The sequence below is a fragment of the Battus philenor genome, unplaced genomic scaffold, assembly GCF_028537555.1.
Source record: "Battus philenor isolate CCGP_79_NKW_IND1 unplaced genomic scaffold, ilBatPhil1.0.hap1 SCAF_2, whole genome shotgun sequence".
Classification (NCBI taxonomy): domain Eukaryota; kingdom Metazoa; phylum Arthropoda; class Insecta; order Lepidoptera; family Papilionidae; genus Battus; species Battus philenor.
In genome coordinates this window covers 7,788,108-7,810,476 of record NW_027181682.1, presented here as the reverse complement: position 1 = coordinate 7,810,476, position 22,369 = coordinate 7,788,108, and the positions used below count along the sequence as shown (strand labels likewise).

General features: G+C 31.7%; 3 protein-coding genes and 1 long non-coding RNA gene across 5 annotated transcripts; 3 read left to right on the top strand and 1 right to left on the bottom strand.

Annotated features, from left to right (window-relative positions):
* The first annotated feature begins 577 nt into the window (after positions 1-577).
* On the top strand, positions 578-2,585 carry LOC137921982 (uncharacterized). The gene is made up of 3 exons (XR_011107503.1): positions 578-730; positions 815-883; positions 2,490-2,585. It is a non-coding gene; the product is annotated as an uncharacterized lncRNA (long non-coding RNA).
* A 1,243-nt stretch (positions 2,586-3,828) lies between these two features.
* On the top strand, positions 3,829-5,755 carry LOC137921981 (uncharacterized). The gene is made up of 3 exons (XM_068764790.1): positions 3,829-3,939; positions 4,339-4,538; positions 5,639-5,755. The coding sequence occupies exons 1-3, from the start codon at positions 3,829-3,831 to the stop codon at positions 5,745-5,747; spliced, it is 420 nt and encodes a 139-aa protein (XP_068620891.1). The 3' UTR covers positions 5,748-5,755.
* An 864-nt stretch (positions 5,756-6,619) lies between these two features.
* Positions 6,620-14,475, bottom strand: Tpr2 (Tetratricopeptide repeat protein 2). The gene is made up of 8 exons (XM_068764784.1): positions 14,296-14,475; positions 12,438-12,688; positions 11,937-12,135; positions 10,469-10,607; positions 10,280-10,397; positions 9,284-9,701; positions 8,463-8,638; positions 6,620-6,863 (listed from the first exon to the last, which is right to left on the bottom strand). Exons 1-8 carry the CDS (start codon positions 14,361-14,363, stop codon positions 6,757-6,759), a joined length of 1,476 nt encoding a protein of 491 aa, XP_068620885.1. The 5' UTR covers positions 14,364-14,475; the 3' UTR covers positions 6,620-6,756.
* A 1,417-nt stretch (positions 14,476-15,892) lies between these two features.
* LOC137922141 (dolichyldiphosphatase 1-like) lies at positions 15,893-21,576 on the top strand. Of its 2 annotated transcripts, XM_068765034.1 has the most exons (5): positions 15,893-16,094; positions 16,246-16,346; positions 16,420-16,598; positions 18,063-18,290; positions 19,976-21,576. In XM_068765034.1, exons 1-5 carry the CDS (start codon positions 15,998-16,000, stop codon positions 20,106-20,108), a joined length of 738 nt encoding a protein of 245 aa, XP_068621135.1. In that variant the 5' UTR covers positions 15,893-15,997; the 3' UTR covers positions 20,109-21,576. The 2 variants fall into 2 exon arrangements, with proteins under 2 accessions (XP_068621135.1, XP_068621136.1); XM_068765035.1 differs by lacking the exon at positions 16,246-16,346 and having other exon boundaries at positions 16,424-16,598.
* The last annotated feature ends 793 nt before the right edge of the window (positions 21,577-22,369 follow it).

Here is a 22,369-nt window from a genome sequence, read left to right as displayed (position 1 = left end):
CTCCAAATGAGACCAACGCGGATACAACTGCGGTCTGAAATAGAAGGTAATGTTCGATCTCGTCTTCGAGAATCCGCTTTAACTGTCATACCGCGCATTCTTTTTTTTGTATTGGGGCAGATATCTTCTAGATGTATCCAAGATACCATGTCTTTTGCGGGAAAGACAGGGTTACGCACTTTTTCTTTTAGTCATAATTGTGTTAGTTTATGCCTTCACAAAAGTGTCTTCAGAGGTTGCGATGCTTTAAGTTCTCGTTAAATATATTTAATTTTTACACGGAGCCTTTTCATCCCAACAGATGTTTTAAAATAAGAACGCTTCGATATTTCTGAAAGGCTTGGACGTAGACTTTATTTCAGCATTAGAACAAAAATAAATCCTAATTCAGTGATCGAAGTTATGGTTGTTTTATGCTATTGCTTCTGCATATACGAAAATTGAATACAATTTTTTAATTAATCTTTAAAGGAAGAATAATTTTTAATAACCGAATTTTTTTATTAAAAATATATCATCGATATTTATAAATTCGGTGGTATTAAGATTGGCAACACAGTTGTAAATGGTATTGAATCTGACAACCGAGGAAACGCTCTTTCTTTACTACAGACCGCGCGCAGCACTGGCTGCAAGTTTTAATCCGAGGCTCATAATATAATCGTCACAAGCAAAGGTCTCAAAGAAGTACCGGGGTTTAGTCTTCTATCTTCAGAATATGAGAGCTAAGGTATTTTTTCAATTTTATAAAGGCGCATTCGTTACTAGATAAAATTCTTCCCAACATCATGTTAATTTCTAACAATTGTTTCAGTGGCGAAAGAAGCGTATGCGAAGGCTAAAGCGTAAAAGGAGGAAGATGCGTGCGAGGTCTAAATAAAAGGTAAGCTTTAAATTACTAGTGACAATTTGTTTATTAATTAAATACCTTAATAATAGTTGTTTAATATTTTTTAATTTAACCTAAATTTTGGTTTGCTTGTAAGTTTTTGTTAAAAATTGCCGGGTTTTACTGTTCTTAACACGTGCGACGAGTATTGTTTGTACTTATATATCAGCTTCTATTTTATACTAATGCGAGAAATGCTAAGTCCACGACCTATGTGTAGTTTCTGTGCATCAATATTAATTTTTATATGTGGGTGTTTGGTCAATAGTAGTTTTTATACTGCAGCATAGATTTTGTGGATCATACATACATGTGGCCATGTACCTATAATGTATTCTGGTATTAATAGTTGTCTACTTTTGAATGCCCACATGGTTTAAAAATTGTTACCTTATATATGGTGTTAGTTGTAAATGTTGAAAATAGTATTAATAATTGTTAAATATTTTCTTAAACATGTCTAAGATAACAAAGCCGTCATTTTATATAAGTATATTAAAACTCTTGAATTGTATGTACTAAGTTTTTTGAGTTTAGATATTTGTTTCTTGTAACACCTGTGTGTATGTATTGGTTATGAATACAAATGTGTTAGATGTTTAATTATCCAGGACAGTATAGAGATAATAATAATAATATGTTGGCTTGCTTCAATTGAGTAAATGCATTGCTTTGTTATCTAACAGTACATAGCAAAAAACTATGCTTAGACTATATTTAAAAAAATATTTTCTGTATAGTCCAAAATGAAACTAAATTAAATATAAAGTGTAATTTGTTTAAAACCTGTTACTTTAATTACACTATTATAATAGACTTTGTCATCACCACCATAATACTAGCAGACAGATGCTCACTACATGATATCAGCCTCTCTAAAAGATTTTTTGATGACCAGTCTTTTGTTACTGTTGTATGATAGGATTACCTACCACATAGAAAATCTAATAATTTAAATAGATCAGTTTAATATACATATATACAGACACATGCGACACCATGATCTTTAAAGATTAGTTACAAAATTTTAACAAATGCTATGACTTTCAGATAGTCAATTTTGTGATATATTTTCAAGTATGTTTCACATGTTTGCTCATTAACAATACTCCGTATATATGTATATTTGCTTCCTTTTGAGTGTTTACAGTTTTAGCAATGGACAAGTTGCATTGACATGAACATAGTCAATAGTTTAAAAAATCAATTACATCTGGTGTTGCAACAAAAGAAATAACTGATTTTTTCCATTTATTCAATATATATGTGTTGAATCATATTTAGATTTTATTTTTTAGTTACTTTGTTTTATAAGTTGGTATGAGTCAATATTAAAGAGTGATTTATAATTTTAGTATAATTCTTACATTCTTCTTTATTCATTCTTACGTTCTTTTAAATTGTTTAACCCTCTAAGGCAGTCATTGTCTCACTTTGAGATAAATGCAAAGAATTTGAGGGAATATTAAGTTCTATCTCCACCCTTATGTGCATTTATTGTGTATAAGGACTAAAACATGGTAAACATTGTATACAAGAAATGCTTTTTTCGGATAACTATTATCTAAGATGTTTATAATTTTGTTTATTTTTTTTACAGGTACATTTGGATGGAGGTGAATGAATGATGAATTTTCTTAATTCATTACAAACTGAATCCTGCATACTAGTGTATCAAATAAAATTTTAAAATCCATTTATTTTTCTTATTTTCAATCACCTTGTTATTTACCACTACTTGTCTAACTAGTTTGATTACTAGAGATTAGAACTTATAGTATTTTTTTTATTGGTCCCTAATATAAACTTTGAAGTTTGTAATAAAAAAAATAAGGGTATAAGTCATAAAAAAATAAGAGTATTAATCTATTCAAAATAATAAAAATTTCTATATAGTATGGATATCTGCCTACAGAGGAATATTTTTGCCTTTTTTCATTATTGGAGTTCTATCGCCAATTTAGAATTTAACTCCAATAATGCATAATGATGAAAAACTGCAACATACCGCTGTGAATACAATAGTGTACTAATGCATAGTGTTGTATATCTGCAATATACGGTTTTTTAATAAATCTTAAAAGAAGGGAAAAATATATAATACTTTTTCTCAATTTTTTCCTGCTTTGTAGTGTACTTATCTGCAAGATATATATGTTTTAAAAGTATAAATAAAAGTCATGTATTTAAGGGTTAAGTAATACTGACTGAAAATTATGATTGACCAGTTAGGATGATTTTACGTTTATCTGTTATTAATTTTTATTAGTGCCTAGTTTTATGGTTAACAAAAGATCAAATACTTAATTTCATTAGCATTTTATGGAGGCAGCACGCTGTTAATGACCAGTTATCTGTTCTCTAGATTACAAACTATTTAAAATTCCGGTTATGAAGTTTAAATATAGTAAAAGTTATTCATGTTTATTTGTAACAAGCGTTGGAATATTTTAATGACTTAAAAGGTTTAATTTCTTGCTATTGTGTAATTTGATTATGAAGATACGTAATACAAGGACATACTTAGTACTTTTTTTATTTATGTGATCTACACAACACAACGGTTTTTGCTTTAAACCAGTAAGCTTAAAAGAGATCAGGGTAAACACCTAATGGCTGGTCCTATTTTCAATGTGGTACTACTTAAGATTTTGAAATAAAAGTTAGCAACATATGAGACAGGACATTGTCTAGATACCATTTCAAACTTGCAACTTGTAGAAAACGGCAAAGACCCATGCATTTCTGAAAAATTCACACGTAATTCTGTAATTTTTTTTTATTCCTTAATAAATATTTATTGTCATGAGATTTAGATTATTTGACCTCATTTAACATTACAACCAATAATTTTAAAATAAGAATATTTTTGTTACGTCATTTTAGCTAAATTTTTAAATTTTTGGTTAATTTTCTTTCAAATCTATATTACTAAATTAATGGGTCGGATGGCAGGGATTAAATGGGAAAAATCTACTCTATGCCGGCCTATTCACAATATTATTTCTTCTGATTTTCCTAAATATTTGCCCCAACCTTGGAAATTTACAGTAAGTCAATTTATTATTCATTTTAAATATATTTAGCGACACAACTACCAGAATCTATAACAGTAATAGGTGAAGTATTTAGTGTTGTTTTCTGTTACGCATGTATTGAAAAGCTGTGACAATATTTCATGTGGGATCTGATTTAAAGTTTGCACCAGATTGCAGAATTCGGGACTCATTCAAGTAGAAATAAAATGATAACAGAAACCAATTGATTAAACAGCGTAGTGATATATTACTAGAAATTAAACGCCCATACGAAGATATGATAACGATTAACGATCACAAATATATAAGCCGCATCTATAATAATGCAGAGACCGCTTTTTTCAGCCACCTTTCTTATTAATAATAATTATTAGGTGATTTTCTTTGATCTTCTCCCGGAAATTTTTACAGGAAGGCCCATCCAGGATAGAATGGCTGTTATCTTACGAATATTACAGGATGTGGCTCGAAGAACGAGAAGCGTGGAAGAAGCGCATGTATCCTGAAAATACAACTGTCAACGTTGATGTTGTAAAACGTTATGTCCTTACGTTTAAAAATAATCATCAACCACCAAAGCCTGTGGAAAAGAAACCATTCAAAATAAAAAGGTAATAAAAACTAGGGCTTCCATTGCTATACGTCACCTAGCTTTCTGCTGTGGTTATTTCCAGTTCAGTCCAGAAATAATTGTTATAAAATAACTCCAAATGACAATATTTTGTTACAAAATAGCCCCAAGCGCGGTCGCGCTCACGAGTATGACCAATCATGAAGCGGAGATCGTGCTTTAGTTGGTTGTCAGGTAGCATTGCAACATGAATTAGGAGCCTTAATGGCTTCCCAGATAGGACAGTTCTGTGATATTTTCATTCATACATTTAAGATGTTAAACCATTACCGAAAATCCTACAAGATAACAAATCTTTACATACATTTTCGTAGTACATGTACAACAGGTAACCTTAATTGAGTGTCATCACTACTATTTGTCGTCTTATCCAGTTTAATAGCGAATAATTTCGAGTTTTCGTAAAAACTGCTTGTTAATATGTTACTCGAGACACGTATTTTTTATTTCTGTAGCCGCTGATTCTCTTGTCGTTACTGACCCACAGCGTCAAACAAAATCAATTTGTCAGCAATCGTAGATGGTTTTTTTTACATTTTTATACCACAAAGGAGAAGTCCTTTGGTAGGAATGATTCTCATCAGAGCAAAGTTATGTACTGGTGTTTCAGTTCTTGTGATTTTTTAGTCACTGATACCAATTTACAATTGTTAATTACTATAAGTAGTTTCGATATGTCGTTTTAATGTATTTAGAAGCGTACTTTTAGTTGCCAATTTTGTTTTTTGTTTTAGTTTCCTTTCTGCTTTCCCTAGACTTCACTTAGTTTTCCATTTGCTTAAATAAAATTATCCCTGGACATTATCACTCTCTCTGCTTTGATTAGCTATTGCTTTGCCTGATAAGCTATCGATTGACTAAACAATATGCTATTGTGGTGGAACGATGAACGCACGATGGTGCGAAATCGATAGTAACCAGTGCTCAGTCGGCCGACACGTCGGCGGCACCGACATAACTCTTCTCTTCATATCGTGACGCACAGTAAGTGAAGCCCTGGATTTAAGTACAAGAAACAAAGTCCGTTATAAAGAAATTAAAGTCTAAGGAGTTTGGTATTGTAGAAAGTATTTGTTACAGATTTGAAGAAGTAGGAGGCAAAACCGTTTCTAAAAGAGCCCCAACGGACAAAGCCATGAGTTTCGAAAAAAAGAAAAAAATTACACCGTCGCCAAACGTACCCGAATAATGATGTAAATTTACATCATTATTAATCATAAAGAGCATTATTGTTTACATTATATTGTTTACTTTTATAAGAATTAATATATTTATTTACAATTTTTTTTGTAAAAATAATTCCAATTCATTTACAAAATAAAATATGAAAAACCCGAATTTTAAAATATGACATACTTGGACAAAGAAACAAGGCAAGTATATGAGTGGTAAGATGGTAATGATTAAGAGACAACAGATGTTTGTGAACAGGGGGTTTTGCTACCTGTTCATACCAATACAGTCTATTTAAAGTTAGTAATATTAAAATTAAACAATATGTAAAGCATAAACACAGTAATAGCACTAATCAAAAGTCCGATATAAGATTGTCATGTAAATAGTCATTGGATGAATAACTGATGGTAATGAAGATATATTTGTATCTAACATACGTAATATGATTATTCTGAGCGTGTACGACTCGAAGTCACTCGTAAGTACTAAACAGCTCACTTTTACGGAACTGGCAAATATTAAGGGGGTGACTTTAAGGCTAAATAATTTCATGGTTTTCGTGTAAAGATTTAATTGTTAAAGGTAAAACGTTAACACAATCTATTTTGTCGCAACGTTATTTGTACTTATTTTCTAAATATTGGTGATGTGACATAGATTAGGTGCTCCATTAACATTCTGCGATCTAAAATTAAATGGTTAGTATACAACTCATAACGAGTGGCAAATTAATATCACTTAATCAAATCAGTCAATGTTATTAAAATTACTATGTAAATGTTTTTTTTTTGTCTAGACGATGTTTTAATAAACAAAGTTTAGGTTGCTGGTCAAATGCGGTTGATTAATAATTGTGAAAGTAGCAATCAGCAATATGAAGTAGTATAAGTTGGAACAGTTAATTTATTTCAAAATTTATCCAGAAACACATGTAATAATTAGTAAATTTAGGAATGATAACTTTAAACGCTGAGTTACATTTGTGTGGATAGACTACTTTGCAGACAACACGATGAAAAACATTAACTAAACTGGAAGCTAAATGAAGAACCGGGGAACCCTCCTGAATGGAAATCGAAGTGTTGGCCACGGTTGAAGAATGTTTGAAAGACGACATTTGGATCGATATCTGGAAATAAAACAGTACATTATCTATATTTATCGCAAATTTATAGTCACTAAATAATAATAATGTTATATATGTTTGTAACGTATATCAAATATTTGTTGCGTACGGTGTATCATATGATGTATCTTATGTACCCAACAACTTCGTGACAAACATACAGTGGATTCAACAACATATTTTTTATTCGAACTTGTATGATAAGTAATAGAATTGTAATATAAATCTACAATCATAATTTAAGGTAATACATGTAAATCACTGTAGATAATATAGCTTTTCTTAAATTGAATTTGCCGCGATATCATGGGCAACACTAGTTCATCTGACAGTTGTGACATATCAATATCAATTGCGAGGTTAAACAGACGTTTCATTGTTAATTAAAAACTAAAAATTAAAAATAACTAAAAAATCACACTAAGGAGTTTAAATATTATTTGTTTTATGTTTTAGGTAGTTGTCTAACAAGATAATGTTTATGTTTAATTGTTGTAGCACATTATAACATAGTAAATAAACATATGCAAAATGTTATATTTTTAACAGCTCATCAATCTTTTTTGCTTGGCTAGCACTACTTTCTGTAAATTTTTCCACAAAGATAAACTATTTTTTACTCTGTACAAAGGAGTCTTTCAGCCAGTTGTTTACATATTATACTACAAAAAAATTCCACCTATAACTATTACATTTGGCTATGACTTTTGGTTGTACACATGCATATTTTTAGCAAAGTAATAATTTCATATTGTGATTTTTTTAAAGCAAACAAAATTTAAAAGCCAAATATTCCGAAACCCAATGAAATAAAATATTGACGGGGGTTTCTACGTAACCATATTATTTACGCTACTCATTTATAACAACTAATTAAATATAACAAATCAATTTATGTAGAGATATTTAAATAAATATATCCATGTAAATATAAAAGCTTTCCTCCTATGTACTGACTTCACTGTATCTCTTGAACTTAAGATTTAGATGAGAATATTCCTGTCGCTAAGTAATGGTCAGTTAATAATTTTAAGAAATTCCATCCACAAAAGCACTTGAGCGATGTCCATTAAAAATGGATATTTTGAAACTATAAGTCAGTTAGGCAGAATATTTGTTTTTGCATGTTAAAGTTTACCAGAAATGAATGTTATGATATAAAATATACATAAGTCCACAAAAGGTCCGAAATGGACGGAGGACGACTAATACATGTTAGTTAACACTATACATGTTTTAACACACGGCTCAGATGTATGCCAGGACATATCTATGCCAGAACACATGACAATATCGAAATTGTTACCCCTCTTTGAAGTTTGACTATTGTTTACTGGCAACAATCGCAAATACCTCTATAAAGGTCTAACTTCTACATTGTATCACTAGGTTCCCAAAGGAAACAGATGCTTTTAAAAAATAAAAATTCTTAAATATCAGCAAGAGCCATTAGAAATTGCTGAGCATATATGGGAATGAAATGAGTGACGTTATGTTCACCGGTCGTCTCCGTAGCATACTTAGTTTCTCATGATATCATTTAATTACTCGTATTCACTTTTATGTCAAGTCATTGGGTTTGTGTGTGCAGTTGTAACTCACCTGCGCCGGAGCATCCGTCGTCCAAGTCCTGCCCGTGATCGTAGCGAGCGCGCTTCTTAGGGTCGCTCAGCACTCCATAAGCCTCGCCCACCTCTTTAAAACGGCGCTCCTGCTCTCGGCGTTCGCTGTCCGACGCGCCAGCGTGCCGGTCGGGGTGGTGCACTAGAGCACGTTTCCTGAGAACCGTCATTCATTCCTCAGAAGAGCCATGATTATCGACGTAATTCGAAGAATCCTATCCTAACTCGAAGAATAATATCCCTGGTGGAACCGACGGCTGTTGGCGCCGGAAAGTTGTCGAGTGAAGACAAGGAGCTAGTAAACGCGGCATAGTGCGCCACTAAGTAGACCGACGACATAGTTAAGGTCGCGGGAATTAGTTGGATGCGGGCAGCGCAAGACCGGTCATCATGTCTATTTGGAAAGCCTATGCCTCAGGAAGTTAGTCTGCTCAAAAGAAGAAGTCCTTTCCATGGCTCTTTGACTAATATTTAACTTTGAATTATCATGTAATATATTTGACTAGTTCATAAAGTTAAAACTTGTAAAAAATCCTACCGTGTATATTTATGAAGGAACAATCTCCGCAACATATAAATTGGAAGAAACTGTTTCCTTAAAAGGAAGAAAACTGCCTAGTAGCAACATTGCGAATGTTTACGATTTTTTTTAACTATTTAAAAATTCATTGTTATCCAATGTAAGATGATATATATTTAATTTACATTATAACATTAACTTCGAATTAACTTTAAAACAGTAGCAACTATTCTGAACATGACTGTTTGAACATTAGGTAAAGAACATTGATGTATACATGCCTGTATGCTTTTTTGATGTCATCTTCAGAAGCAGTTTTCTCTATTCCAAGAATTTTGTAGTAATCTTTACGTTTTGATTTCTTCAGAGCCAATTTGGCCTCATGCAATAGTTGTTTATGTTCCTTATTTTTGTCAATTTTGCACAATCTTTCATAGTCTTTCACTGCCTCCTCAAACTCCCCAATCTCAGTATAACATTTGGCACGACGAAGTAAAGCTTTCACGTAGTTTTCGTCCAAGTCTAAAGCAGCAGTGCAGGCCTCCGCTGCTTCCTTTATTTGATTCAATTTGGCACAAACGGTAGCTTTGTTGTAATATAACTTGGCATTGACAGTTCTATTGTTTTTATCAATAGCTAGAGCTTCATTGTAAAGGTTTAGAGCTTGTTGCCATCTACCCATTTTAAATGCCTCATTACCTTAATCAAAATATTTTTTTTTAATAAATACCCAAAGTAGGGGATATGTACAAACAAATATCTAGGAAAGTGTAGTGGGCAGATGTAAAAAGTTAACTAACCTTTAGACCCATACTTCACCATTTAAGAGAACTGTAGTAGTATTAAATAGTATTTTTTTAAGTAATGTATTCTTAAAATGTTTAATTGTAGTCAACATAATAAACAACAATACAAAACTAAAACATACTAGACTAAAGACTCTTAAAAATGTTGGTAGCATAAAAACACACTTATTTCTTAGTAAATAATTACCGTACCGGTAAGCCCAGCGAACGCGACTGTCAAAACGGCACATAGGTAGTACGGGACAGAGATAATGCTTTACCGAAGCTTAAATTAGCCGATTGTCTCTTTCGAAAGGTCGATGTGCAATATTTATCGCCGGGTATTGTACACGAATTTGTTTCGGTAGTCGAAAGACGCTGGGTCTAAATATTTAACCTAAATTTATGTATGAGATCAAAGAAAATTTATAAGGGAGGTTCATGTCCAGCAATGGATGTCCTACAGCTGAAATAATGATGATGATGAATTACCTTCTTCTTTTTTTTGTTTTAAAAGTTTTGCCTTTTTATAAGTTTCCATTGCTTTTTTGTGATCAGGTGCCAATCGCAGCACTTGCTGGAAATGCTTAAAAGCCTGCTCATCTTTGTCCTACAACAGACATAAATTAATGTAAAAATGTAAAAATATGTTATAGTGATCAGGTACCAAAACAAACAGACCTCAAAATACAGACACAATCCACGAACAAACATAGCTTCTGTATCAAAGCTGTCTGATCTCAAACAATCATTAGCAATTTCCTGTGCTTCTTGACAGCGTCCAAGCATAGCCAAGCATTCAGCTTTTATTAGTTTTGCTCTGTAAAATGTAAAAAAAAAACAATATTATTGTTTTTAAACACCTAGCAAAACAATTTATGAACAATAGTTTAATAGTATATAACATATATTAAAACAATCAATATGATTTAATGGTTTTTAAAAATTATGATACATAGGGTAACAACAGAAAGTTATCAAAAGCGCTTTTTATATCTTTAGACAAAATAACATAAGCCTAATGGAAACAGCTAATTAAACTAATCATAAATCCTAAAAGCGAGATTATATGAAATCTAGTTTCAGAATTTTTTCTTTTAGTGTGTCTACTACGGTTCTACATTGTTACTATGAAACACAATATATTCAAGGATCTTGATTTTTTATTAACTTAGGATAATATCAGATGGATAAACAAAGATGTTTAAAGATAAAGGAGGACTTTCCTCATTGTTAAATATTTATATCAATTGACATTTATTCGAAATTCACTGTGGCAGTTAAGACCAGAAATTATTGTTATTCCTAGTTCAATTGATTTGTGATTTTGTTTATTGTTAATATGTCTATGTGTATAAAAGACAGATATGCAAATCTTCTTTCTTTCATATTCATTTTCCTTTTATCTGATACAATTTTTTCTTCTCTTCATACCTTAACTATTACAATTTCTTTTATATCACATTTATGATCTATTCTAAGTATACATTTTTATTTGTATTATTTTATTTACTTATTCATTTAATTGCCTATTTATACGCTTTTTTTTACAATTTTTTTAATTTTAGCTTAACTCTTGTTTCTTTTTATCACGTTTTCCGCAATCGTTCGGCACATTTAGGAACGTTGGTCTTGCTTCCTTATCTTTGATTAGCGAGACCATAGAGTCCTCGCTAACCTTACTGCCTAACCGGCATTCAGAGTCGACCTGGACTCCTCCTACCAGGTGAACCACGGTCTGATCCACGCCCAGTTCACAGAAGCACGAGGGGTCCTCTTTGAGCTTAAACTTAACGGAGAACTCCCTGCCCCGTGAAGAGCTAGGCCAAAACCGCGTCCACCTCGATACTGCACTTCACACTTGATCAGGGGTCTATATATTTCATTACCCAGCATTAACAATTGCATTTCAAAAAAACTGGACCACTTGTCTAAACAACAAAAGATTTTTATAAAGACAGTTATGAGAACATTTGCTTGTATAAGAAAAGATGTAAATGCCCCAATATAGAAACCTTAAAAATACAGGGTTCCCCAACTTGGAAATCATAGTTCAATGCTGTTAGAATAGCTAGATAGCTACGCTAACAAGCTGACAGATGTCAGGCATGGGAGTTATAGATATAGCCAAGTTAAAATAACTACATACTTAACACATGAGGGACTATAATCAAGACAACGATCCATGCAGAATACGACACGACGAAAATCACTGGCATCCATAGCTCGCTGCGCATCTTCATGTAAACGCCGGAGAGTTTCTAGAGCACGTCGTTCACTTGTCACACAGTCCGCACCACCAAGTTCACTAGCTTTTTGAGCTGCTTGGTCCCCACCAGATAAATCACCTGCAGACAATAAATATTCTCCCTATTTATTTTTAATTGTTTTTTTACAGTAAATTTAAAACTCACTTAGTATTTTGAACCAGAGGGAAACTATTTTAAAAATCAATGATAAATCAATCTAAAAGGTTTGCTAAACCATTGCTGGTTTTGTGTTCATGTATCCACTATTTCTATTACCATTAACAATTTTTTTTGTGCTAAAATGCAATTAACTCTCAGTTAAAACTTCTATCTACTTTTTCAGCAAAATGTCAAGAACCAGTAATACATAAGATATTATAACTAAAATGAAACTCACTTACCCAGAGCAATGCAGCATTTTGTGACGCGTATGTAACCTTTTGTGAAATTAGGATCTAATGCAACAGCTTTTTGAGCATCTTCTAAAGCTTTTTTGTACCAGCCTAGCATCATGTAGCAAGCAGATCTGTTACCGTAATATGATGCATTGTCTGGACATAACTTTATTGCTTCTTCATACATTGCTAATGCTCCCTTATAATTTTTAAATTTATACAAATGGTTGCCACTTTCTTTCTTTTCTTCAGCCAGTCTGAAATTTTGATTTCTTCCATTATTAAATTATGATGAATTTTATTTTTTTATTATGATGAAGTTTTCTTAAATAATAATGAAAAAATATCTAAATTATATTAACTTATTTGCATAATTCACCTTCAAGCTGGACGGTAGTCATAAAGACCAGCCAATGCATAGAAGCATTTGGCATTCCAAATAAAAATGTGAAAGTCATCAAAAAATTAATAGTTGCAGTCTAGAAAATATAATTACTATCCTCAACAGATATATTAGGAACTACACATTCAAAAGCATAAACTGTGACTATATGTTTACTTATACATACATATGATTTGTATTAATACTTGTTAGTATATATACACTACCCTCCAAAAGTTTGGAAGGACATCTGATATTGGCCAAAATGAAACAACATCTGCTATAGGCGGTAATAATTTGTAATGAATGTTATCTTTGCAGCTTTTTACTATTGTTTACATATTAACAAAGGGATTGTCGGCTCTAACATGTTTTACCAAATTCTTAGATTTTGATGAAATAGGTGTTTTATGATTTAGGACTTTGTATTCTTTTGTGGTTTGGAGTGTTGCTGTTGATTCTATTATTTTAAATTTTTTTGGGTCCTGTTTAGTCAAACTTGAGTATTGACATGCGCAAGTTGTGACATTAACATTATCTGTGTTTGGAAATTGATGACCCCAGCTTTTCTCACATTTTTTCTTCTGAAAATGGCAAAACGCAAGCAAATCATATTTAAACAGTGAAGTGCAACTTGTATGTTTCGAGAGGAAAGATACAGTGAACGTCAAATTGCAGCACGGCTTTGAATTTCTTGCAGTGGTGTTCACTACACTCTGGCAAGAAAACAAGAAATGAGGACAAACACAGACAGAAAAAGGACAGGCAGGCCTAAGACCACAATTACTAAAGAGGATAAAGTATCAGAGATCTGTGTAAATGGAATTGATGCTTAACAATGCCACAAATTACTGCAACAGTGAATAGCATGCAAGAAACACCCATCTCAGTAACCACTGTTAAATGATGACTTCTGGCTGTGGGTCTAAAAGGATGTATTGCTGCTAAGAATCCCAAATTAACAATTTGACACAAGAAAAATAGACTAGAATGGGCAGACACATAAAAATTGGACTACAGATCAATGAGAAAATATTCTATGGAGTGATGAAACAAAAAATCAGATTTTCAGATCCAATAGATGTGTAATGGTTTAATGGTTTAAAATGCTCTCATAGTAATAATAAAACAAAAGTTTTTGTTTTTTTCCCAAAAATATGAAGAAAAATCAAATGATTTTAAATATATAATTATTTTTTTATTTTCATTAATTTGCTTAATTAAATACAACATATATAATATGGTATATATATGTATAATAAAATCAAAAAGTATTTTGTGTACTGTATTATGTACTAGGTTGTTGTGCTACAATTAGGTCAAATGTCAAGGTATCAATCAATTTAAATGTAAATAATTAATTCATAAAACGTATTGCAATCCAAATACTTAAAACGGAACTAAAGGCGATATCTTAATAATATTGTTTACGATTATGGTACGGGTAAACCGTGTGAAAAAAACAACAATAATAAAAATTACCTTTCCGGACTCTTCGGAACCAAATCATCGATTGTCAAGTCCAATTCCACAACGTCTGACTCTGCCATTTTTATTATTTGTAATAATTAAAGGATATATATTAATCTTAAATACCCTCTGTTGTTTTAACGGATGAATCACAAAAGAAAGAAAAGGGAACCAGTGCTTTAACTAGTATTGTCAAAATTATGGTGGTGTTGGTAGTAAGAAAAATTAAATTATGTTGAAAATGTAATGAGGTAGTAAGATCTGTGGAAGATTTGCTTTATTGTATAGTATAAATTGTAAAAGAACTTTATAGGTGATGTAGGTGCAAATTTCATACGACGCATTAAACTTACAATTCCTTAATTTCTTTTTTATTACTTTAATGTATACCTGCACGGAAGAAGAAACCTACCACAAAACTTATAGCCAGTAAGCCCAAGACATGTTTTTAGTGAAATCGGTTCATTACGAGACCCATCGGTGTGCTTTGCTCATCAAGCGGATCGCCTTGACAATCGCGATTTTATACCCGCCAAAAAAGCTGTCTTATTATGAACCTCAAACATTTTTCTACCAACATAAGTAATTGCACGATGTCAGAGAAATAGCCCCAAAATACTAACATATTATAAAATGCTACACAATATGGTTTTTAAGAATCTTATACTGGAGTAACAGGGTGTGGCGGTATTTATTTTGACGTCATATATCAAGAAAAGGAAAGTAGTGTAGAGTATGAGAATTTAGTGTGTTCACTATGTCTACACGGCTATGGGAGATGGAATATAAGTTTTTGGTAACAGTTTAAATTATCTTTAATTAATACGCGGATATCAATTACCTACTAGACGCGACGGGCATGTAGGATCGACAGGTGGCACAGGCCATTCGCCTCTCACACGTCGCAATTATTTGACATTAAAAGATGTATATGTTCCTACAGTGGTCTGATATTGTCAGCGCGAGATGCGTAACTTGAAAACGAAGACTAGCTCTAACGAGAATGTAGCAAATACTCCTTTGTTGGCGGCCCGACAAGCGTAATAATGTCAGGAGAGATCCAAATGCTTCAGCGGCTCAAGCAACAATCTACTGTTTACAAAATACGTCTACCCTATAAAACAAATTAAATAAAACAAAGACAACAACTTTCAACAATTACGCTACTTTACACGCGTACAATTATTTTTTTTTAAACATGAACACTTCATTAGAAAAATGTTGTTAAAATTCTCTAGGTCAAATGTTCTGCCTCTTTGAACTTGAGTGGAACAAAGCGCACCGACGGGACACCTCCAAATCAAAGAAATTTCGCTAAAACCATGTAAAAAAATATTTTCACCATAAGCATCAGCCATGCTGCATTAATTACGACAAATTGAGCAATATTATTTTTTGTAAATATTCCAGCAGTGATTGTAATTTAAAAGTAGTTCGTTAATACACAGAAAATTTTTAATTCAATAATGTCTACAAATACATATTTTTTATTTACTTTTCACAGAACTCATCTATAGGACAGCAAATGACGTATTCATATTGCTGCAGTCTGCGTCTGCGTCTCTCATAATATAATCTGTGTTGTCATAATGCCGTGTCGTTATGTCAATCGCTTGATTAATGATGTGTTATGCCGTTATTTGCAGATAAAATTATATATGGCTTTATATTTTACTATTTTAAAACTAGATTTTAGATCTATAACTCGTATACGATGGAGGACGTTGTTTTACCCGTTAATACATTTTATCACAATAACGGCGAAATAGAATGGCAGCCTTTAGCTCTGACTTTAGTCGAATATCCGAAAGGTATTAGTGGTGTACTCGTGTTTTTAAAACCAAAATATTATGTTTTATCACTAACATTGTGTTAAAGAATAATAATAATAATTTCGTATCTTTAGCTTATTTACTTGTTTACTGAAATAGATAAACTTAAAGAAAACACTGAATATTTCAGGTGATATGATTGGAAAAATTTTTGCAATGATTAGTCTAGCTCCCTTCGGAATTGGTGCCGGATTTGTAACACTTATTTTGTTTAGGCGCGATCTACATACGGTATGTGACTTAAGTATTGTGATAATATTTAAATTTAAATATTTAATTCCATCACATGAATGTTTTGTTTCAGATAGCTTTCTTTTTTGGCACTCTGTTCAATGAATTATTGAATATTATTTTGAAGCATTTAATATGTGAAGCAAGACCCCTTGCAAGAGGTCACCTTTATAATGAATATGGAATGCCATCATCACATGCTCAATACATATGGTTCTTTAGCATATATGTGTTATATTTCTTTGTGATAAGGTAAATAGATTAAATTCTGTATTATAATTATAATGCTCAATTAGTGTTAAAAATATATAACTTATTAATTAGATATACTTTAGTAATGTTGATTTAAATTTCTGTTACTGTTTTCAGTAAGAAATGTACATAATCTATTATAGGTTAAGACAATGTTCCTCTTTGTCTTGTTTTGTCTCTCTATGATTGCTTATGGTGTACAAGCTTTACTCCTTTTCACACAAATGTAATTTGAACATAAATTACTATCAATTTATTTTTTTATTCAATCAAGAGAAAACTTTTCAAATACATCATTAGCATACTTAAGCTGTAATATTTATTGGGTATAATTTGTAAAAATAGAAACTCCACAAAATATTTATTTATACATATTTTTAAAGAATACATCCCAGCTTATGAATTCAAAAATACGTTGTTCACACACATGTTTAATAATTGTAGCCATATACATGTACACAAAATAATACTTAATAAACCCTTAAAGTGTAGTATCTTTCGAAACAATCACCAAGATGTTAATCTGACTTGAGTACATGAATCACAAAAATAGTGTAATGCCTTCCACTTCTTACTAAAGTTTGAAAGCTCACTGCACAATCTTTTCATTTGTTCTTGATTTTTTGCACATATTTTGTGCAAAATATGCTATTTTCACAATTGATTGATGATTATACTTCAAACAGGTTATTGCACATTTATTATTGTGTTTTTGATATAGTATATACAAATTTACAGAGCATAGTCCAAGGGCCCCAAAAAACAGTTTCACCACCATTTCACTGACTTCCTCCAAAACAGTCAGAAGCAAATTAAGAATCAGTGATATCTTCTCCTCCCATATACTTAATGTAGTTCACAAATACTATTGGTTTATTTACCATTTATAAACTTCCTCCACATATTCTTCTAGTCATAGGCTGTTTTCCTGACATGTCCCACCTACTGATTTGTAATGGGGGCTATAAGATTTAAAGGGTTGGATCTATAGCTCATTTGCTATCAATTAATGAATGGTACATCTTAATGTAACAATAAGAAAATAAGAAAAAGTATTTATAAAGTTTGGATAACTGCTTATTAAAATGAATTATTTCTTACTATAGTCATTGCAGATTTTGTAATGCTAGAAGTTATTGGTTTGTCAACTTAATGAGATAAAATAAATTAATGTATCATAAAACAGAATAATCAGGATTTTAACAGGGTGATTTGAAATAAGTGTAAAAGCTTTAAAGTTTTTACACCTGTAACACTATATAATTTAAGTGGTAAACAGATGTCAATATTTTTATGTTATCATATTAATTTTTCAATACGTCATCACATTACTTAAAGCATGTTGTTAATTATGTTCTTATTTCTGCATATTTTAATTAATTTAAAAAATTGTTATTGTTATATTATGTAATAAAAATATATTTTATATTAAATAACAATAATTATAATTGTACTATTTTACAGATTACATCATATTAACAACAACAGCATAATATCTGCGTTATGGAGAGTGATCATTGTTGGCAGTTGTTTTATATTAGCAATCTTAGTGAGTGTTGGTAGAGTCTATTTGCACTATCACACTACATCACAAGTTGTAGTGGGAGGTATAGTGGGGTTCCTGTTTGCAACAATTTGGTTTATAATTGTCCACAGAATTCTTACACCATTATTCCCACAGATGGTATCATTGTGAGTATTCATAGTATTACTAAATTACAAATTTTAATATCACATTTATCATATATAATAAAGTAATTTTAATTAAAATTACTGTAGTGACTAATAGAATAGAATTATACATATTAACATTACATATGTGGTTGCGCATGAAGAGTATTCTTGTATTTTCATTACCCTCTTATTTCACATTTTTAAAATAAAGGATAAGCTTTATTGTAGGCATATTTTTAAACATATTTGATATTTTAGTTATAAGCAATTTGAAGGCATCAGAAGGTACTACGAGGGTGAATCAAAAAATTCTTGGAATCAATATTAAAAAATGCAAAGATTTAAATAATAATATTGTATTTTCCTACATAATCTCCCTCCAATGCAATGCATTTATAATAACGCGTTTCTAACTTCCTTATTCCTTGTGAAAAAAAATTATTTTCTTGACTCTCGAAAAAGTCCTCTACGGCAGCTATAACCGCGTCATTATCGTGAAATTTTGTTCCACGAATTTCCTCTTTTAATTTTGGAAATAAGTGAAAATTGGTGCTAAGTCCGGAGAATATGGTGGGTGGTCAAGGAGATTGAAGCCAACACAGCGGATTGCGTTGAGCGCAACTTCCGATCGATGAGCAGGAGCGTTATCTTGAAGGAACAACACGCCTAACGACAGTTTTCCACGACGTTTTTCTTTAATCGCTTCACGCACTTTCGGGATTAAATTTGCATAATAGGGTCCAGTAATCGTCTGGCCTTTTGGCATGTAATCAATAAAAAGGATTCCTTCACTATCCCAGAACACAGAGGCCATAACTTTGCCAGCGGTAGGAGCAACTCGAAATTTCTTAATGGATGGAGAGGATGGTCGTTTCCAAGACATGCTTTGTCTTTTAGTTTCAGGATCAAAATGGTGGACCCACGTTTCATCCATGGTGACAAGAAGACGGCAAAAATTATCCGAATCACGCTGGAATATTTCGAGATTACGCTTGGAAATTTCCAAACGTCGCTTTTTGTTTTCGTCGGTTAACATTCGTGGCACCCATCTTGCAGACACTTTTTTGAACCCCAGTGAATCAATTAAAATGGATTGAACGCTACCAAAAGATATCTTTAGGATCTCAGCTATATGTTTTATAGTTATTCTTCTGTCTTCCAAAACCAGATTCTCAACCTTTTTGACATTTTCTTCTGTAACGGAGGTTGAAGGCCGCCCAGAACGCGGGTCATCTTTACAGCTTGATCTACCTCTTTTAAATTCAGCCACCCAGTACGCAACCGTAGAATAGGGTACAGCATCACCCCCTAATGTCTGCTGAATGTCCAAAAAAATTTCCTTCGTAGACATTTTTTTCAAACTGAGATATTTTATCACCGCACGTAACTCACTTTTATCCATAATGTTGACTTTTTAGCAACTCGTTGCACAAAAAAAATTATTACATGCGAACGAACTGACAAAAACAAGTGACAGTCTGCATAAATATAGTGTGATAGACACTCTTTAATTTGAATATCGAACTTGATCCAAAAAGGTTTCATATATATGCACTTCTAAGAACTTTTTGATTCACCCTCGTATATCATTGGCTATTTCCCCCTAAAATGCAATATGTGAACAGCCTTTTATTCAGTAATCAAAACTTTCCTAGAAAAACAGATCAAAAACATTAAAATAAAATGTAATTTTTTATTTACAGGAAATTATGTGAAATATTAATGATCAGAGACACAACTTTAATTCCGAATGTATTGTGGTTTGAGTACACTAAATCAAGACAAGAAGCACGTGCCCGCGGACGTAAGATGGCGTCTCTGAAGACAACACAATGACGGTACGCATGTGTTCGCACATGTGTCGCACCGAAAACTCGTTCGTGACGCATATTCGCCGCCGCAGCTGTGGCGGTGGTTGGCGGTATAATACTGATAATGTCTAAACTTTTTGTTTTCTCCTTTGTTGAGATTTGTCCAAAGTTTTGAATCGCACAAACAGTTCAATCTATCCATTGGAGTAAGCGACACAAAAGAACTTTTTAACGCCTCATTTGATCCTAATGTGACAAAACAATGCAACTATTATTTTAACATATACATTATAAAACTAAATGGAAAACATAAAAAAAATTAAATCATTGCAGCTCAGCACTAAAAGATGCCTTTTAATCGATTACTTATAGGAATTTTAAAAATATTAATTTAGCACACATTTTATGAGGTTGTGTAATAGTATATAAATAAATATAAAAATTAAAGCATACTCATAAGCTTGAAATAATTGCTGTGTTGTATCAACATCAAACATTGTACCCACATTGTCAAATATATTAATTGTTATGGTAATCATCAAATTATTGTAATTATTACAGTTTTATAATTACATTTAGGAGTCATAGATTTTTAGAGCAATGCTTTTTTAGAAAAATTCAGAGATGTAAATATGCTTCATTTATAATACAAATTTTTTGGAAGGATAATTATTATGTTAACAAGTTAATAATTATTTATCTTTTATTATCTCTTCTATGTAAATAGTGTCTTTAGTGAAAAGAAAATGTATAGTTGATATGATGCAGCAGTTGTAGATTATATTGATATTGTGTAATCATTCTGGCTGCCTTATCGTCAGTTTTAAAAGTAAAAGTAGGATTAACAATTTTTTTTTACTTAAATATATTATTACCTGATGTACATTTTTGAATAGGTAGATTTGTAGATACCTGCAGAAATAATAAATACTTTTGGCATTAATTAGGACAAAAGATTACAACATAAGTAACAATTAACAAATAATAGCAATTTGTATTTTTTTACAAAGATTTGTAATTTTTTATTATATTGCATCACATCGTCATATATAGAGAAGTTGTTAAATGTAAGATGTATGAATAGTTTTTGATGATTGCTGATAATGTAAGTTTATTGGATACCAAAACTTGTGTTAAAGTTATGATTGATTGTATATTCGTTTTTAGTATGTAAAACATCTCTTAAGCATGAAATATTACATTTTTTCTTAGCCAAGTTAATTCTGGAAATGATACTTTTAGTCAGCACTACACTGTTAAGAAATGTTATTAAAAATAAGCTAGTTTTTTTATTATAAATTTGGTGATTTCAACCAGATCTATTTGACAATACCATCTACAATTAAGCTCTGTAACCTGTTTCTAATGTTATCTGTAGTTTAGAATAGCTCCTTTATAGTTACAATTGTTATGTTTCATAGCTTACATTGGTCGAATTTCTGTATAGTTTATTAGTGTTATTTTAAATATTCTTGAATAAAATGTATGCCCCAGTTTTACAATTTTTCAAAACAATATATTTATACTTAAACCTGAAGTAAACCTTTAGGTTTGATACATATATTATTTTTTTAACCTAATTTTTCAAAAGTACTACAACACTGAACCTCGTATTGGGTAGCTAAACTTCCTGTACTTTAATCATCTATTACGTATATATACTATTACGTATTAAGTTTTATCTTTTTTCCAAATGAGGTGTTCTTTAATATATTTTGTCATTTAAATGGAAATAAAATATTTAAACCATTTACTATATATATAATTTAAACATGATTGATTTGATACAAAAATGTTATGATAATTAAACTATCTGGGCTATGTTTTTTATTTACATAATGTTAAAACTTTTTAAAAACATAAATATAACAGATAATGACGACTTAAAAGTCAAAGTTCATTAGAGCCACCGGGCATCTTGAACGCGAAAAGCGAGGCGCGCTTGGTTTGTAATCTTTGGATGCACGTCTTAAGATATGTGCTCACCACATCAACCCCATAGTGTAGCCGAATTGCTTCGGACATAAGCTCTCCACATAGACGGCGAGTTGACAATTCCCTGGTCTCATACTTGCCTGTGTTGCAACGCATAGCTGCAAACCCCGAGTGAGCCGCTCGCTGCCATCGAGTTTATCGCAAGTTACTTACGCGAGGACAGTCCATATTCACTTTTATCTTAATAACTATGAGAGCCAACTTAGTGTGTGTCAGGGATTGGTGTTTACACACCTTTGGTTACGACAGAACATTTAGCTAAAAGTTAGAGCTATTTTCGATTTCCACTCT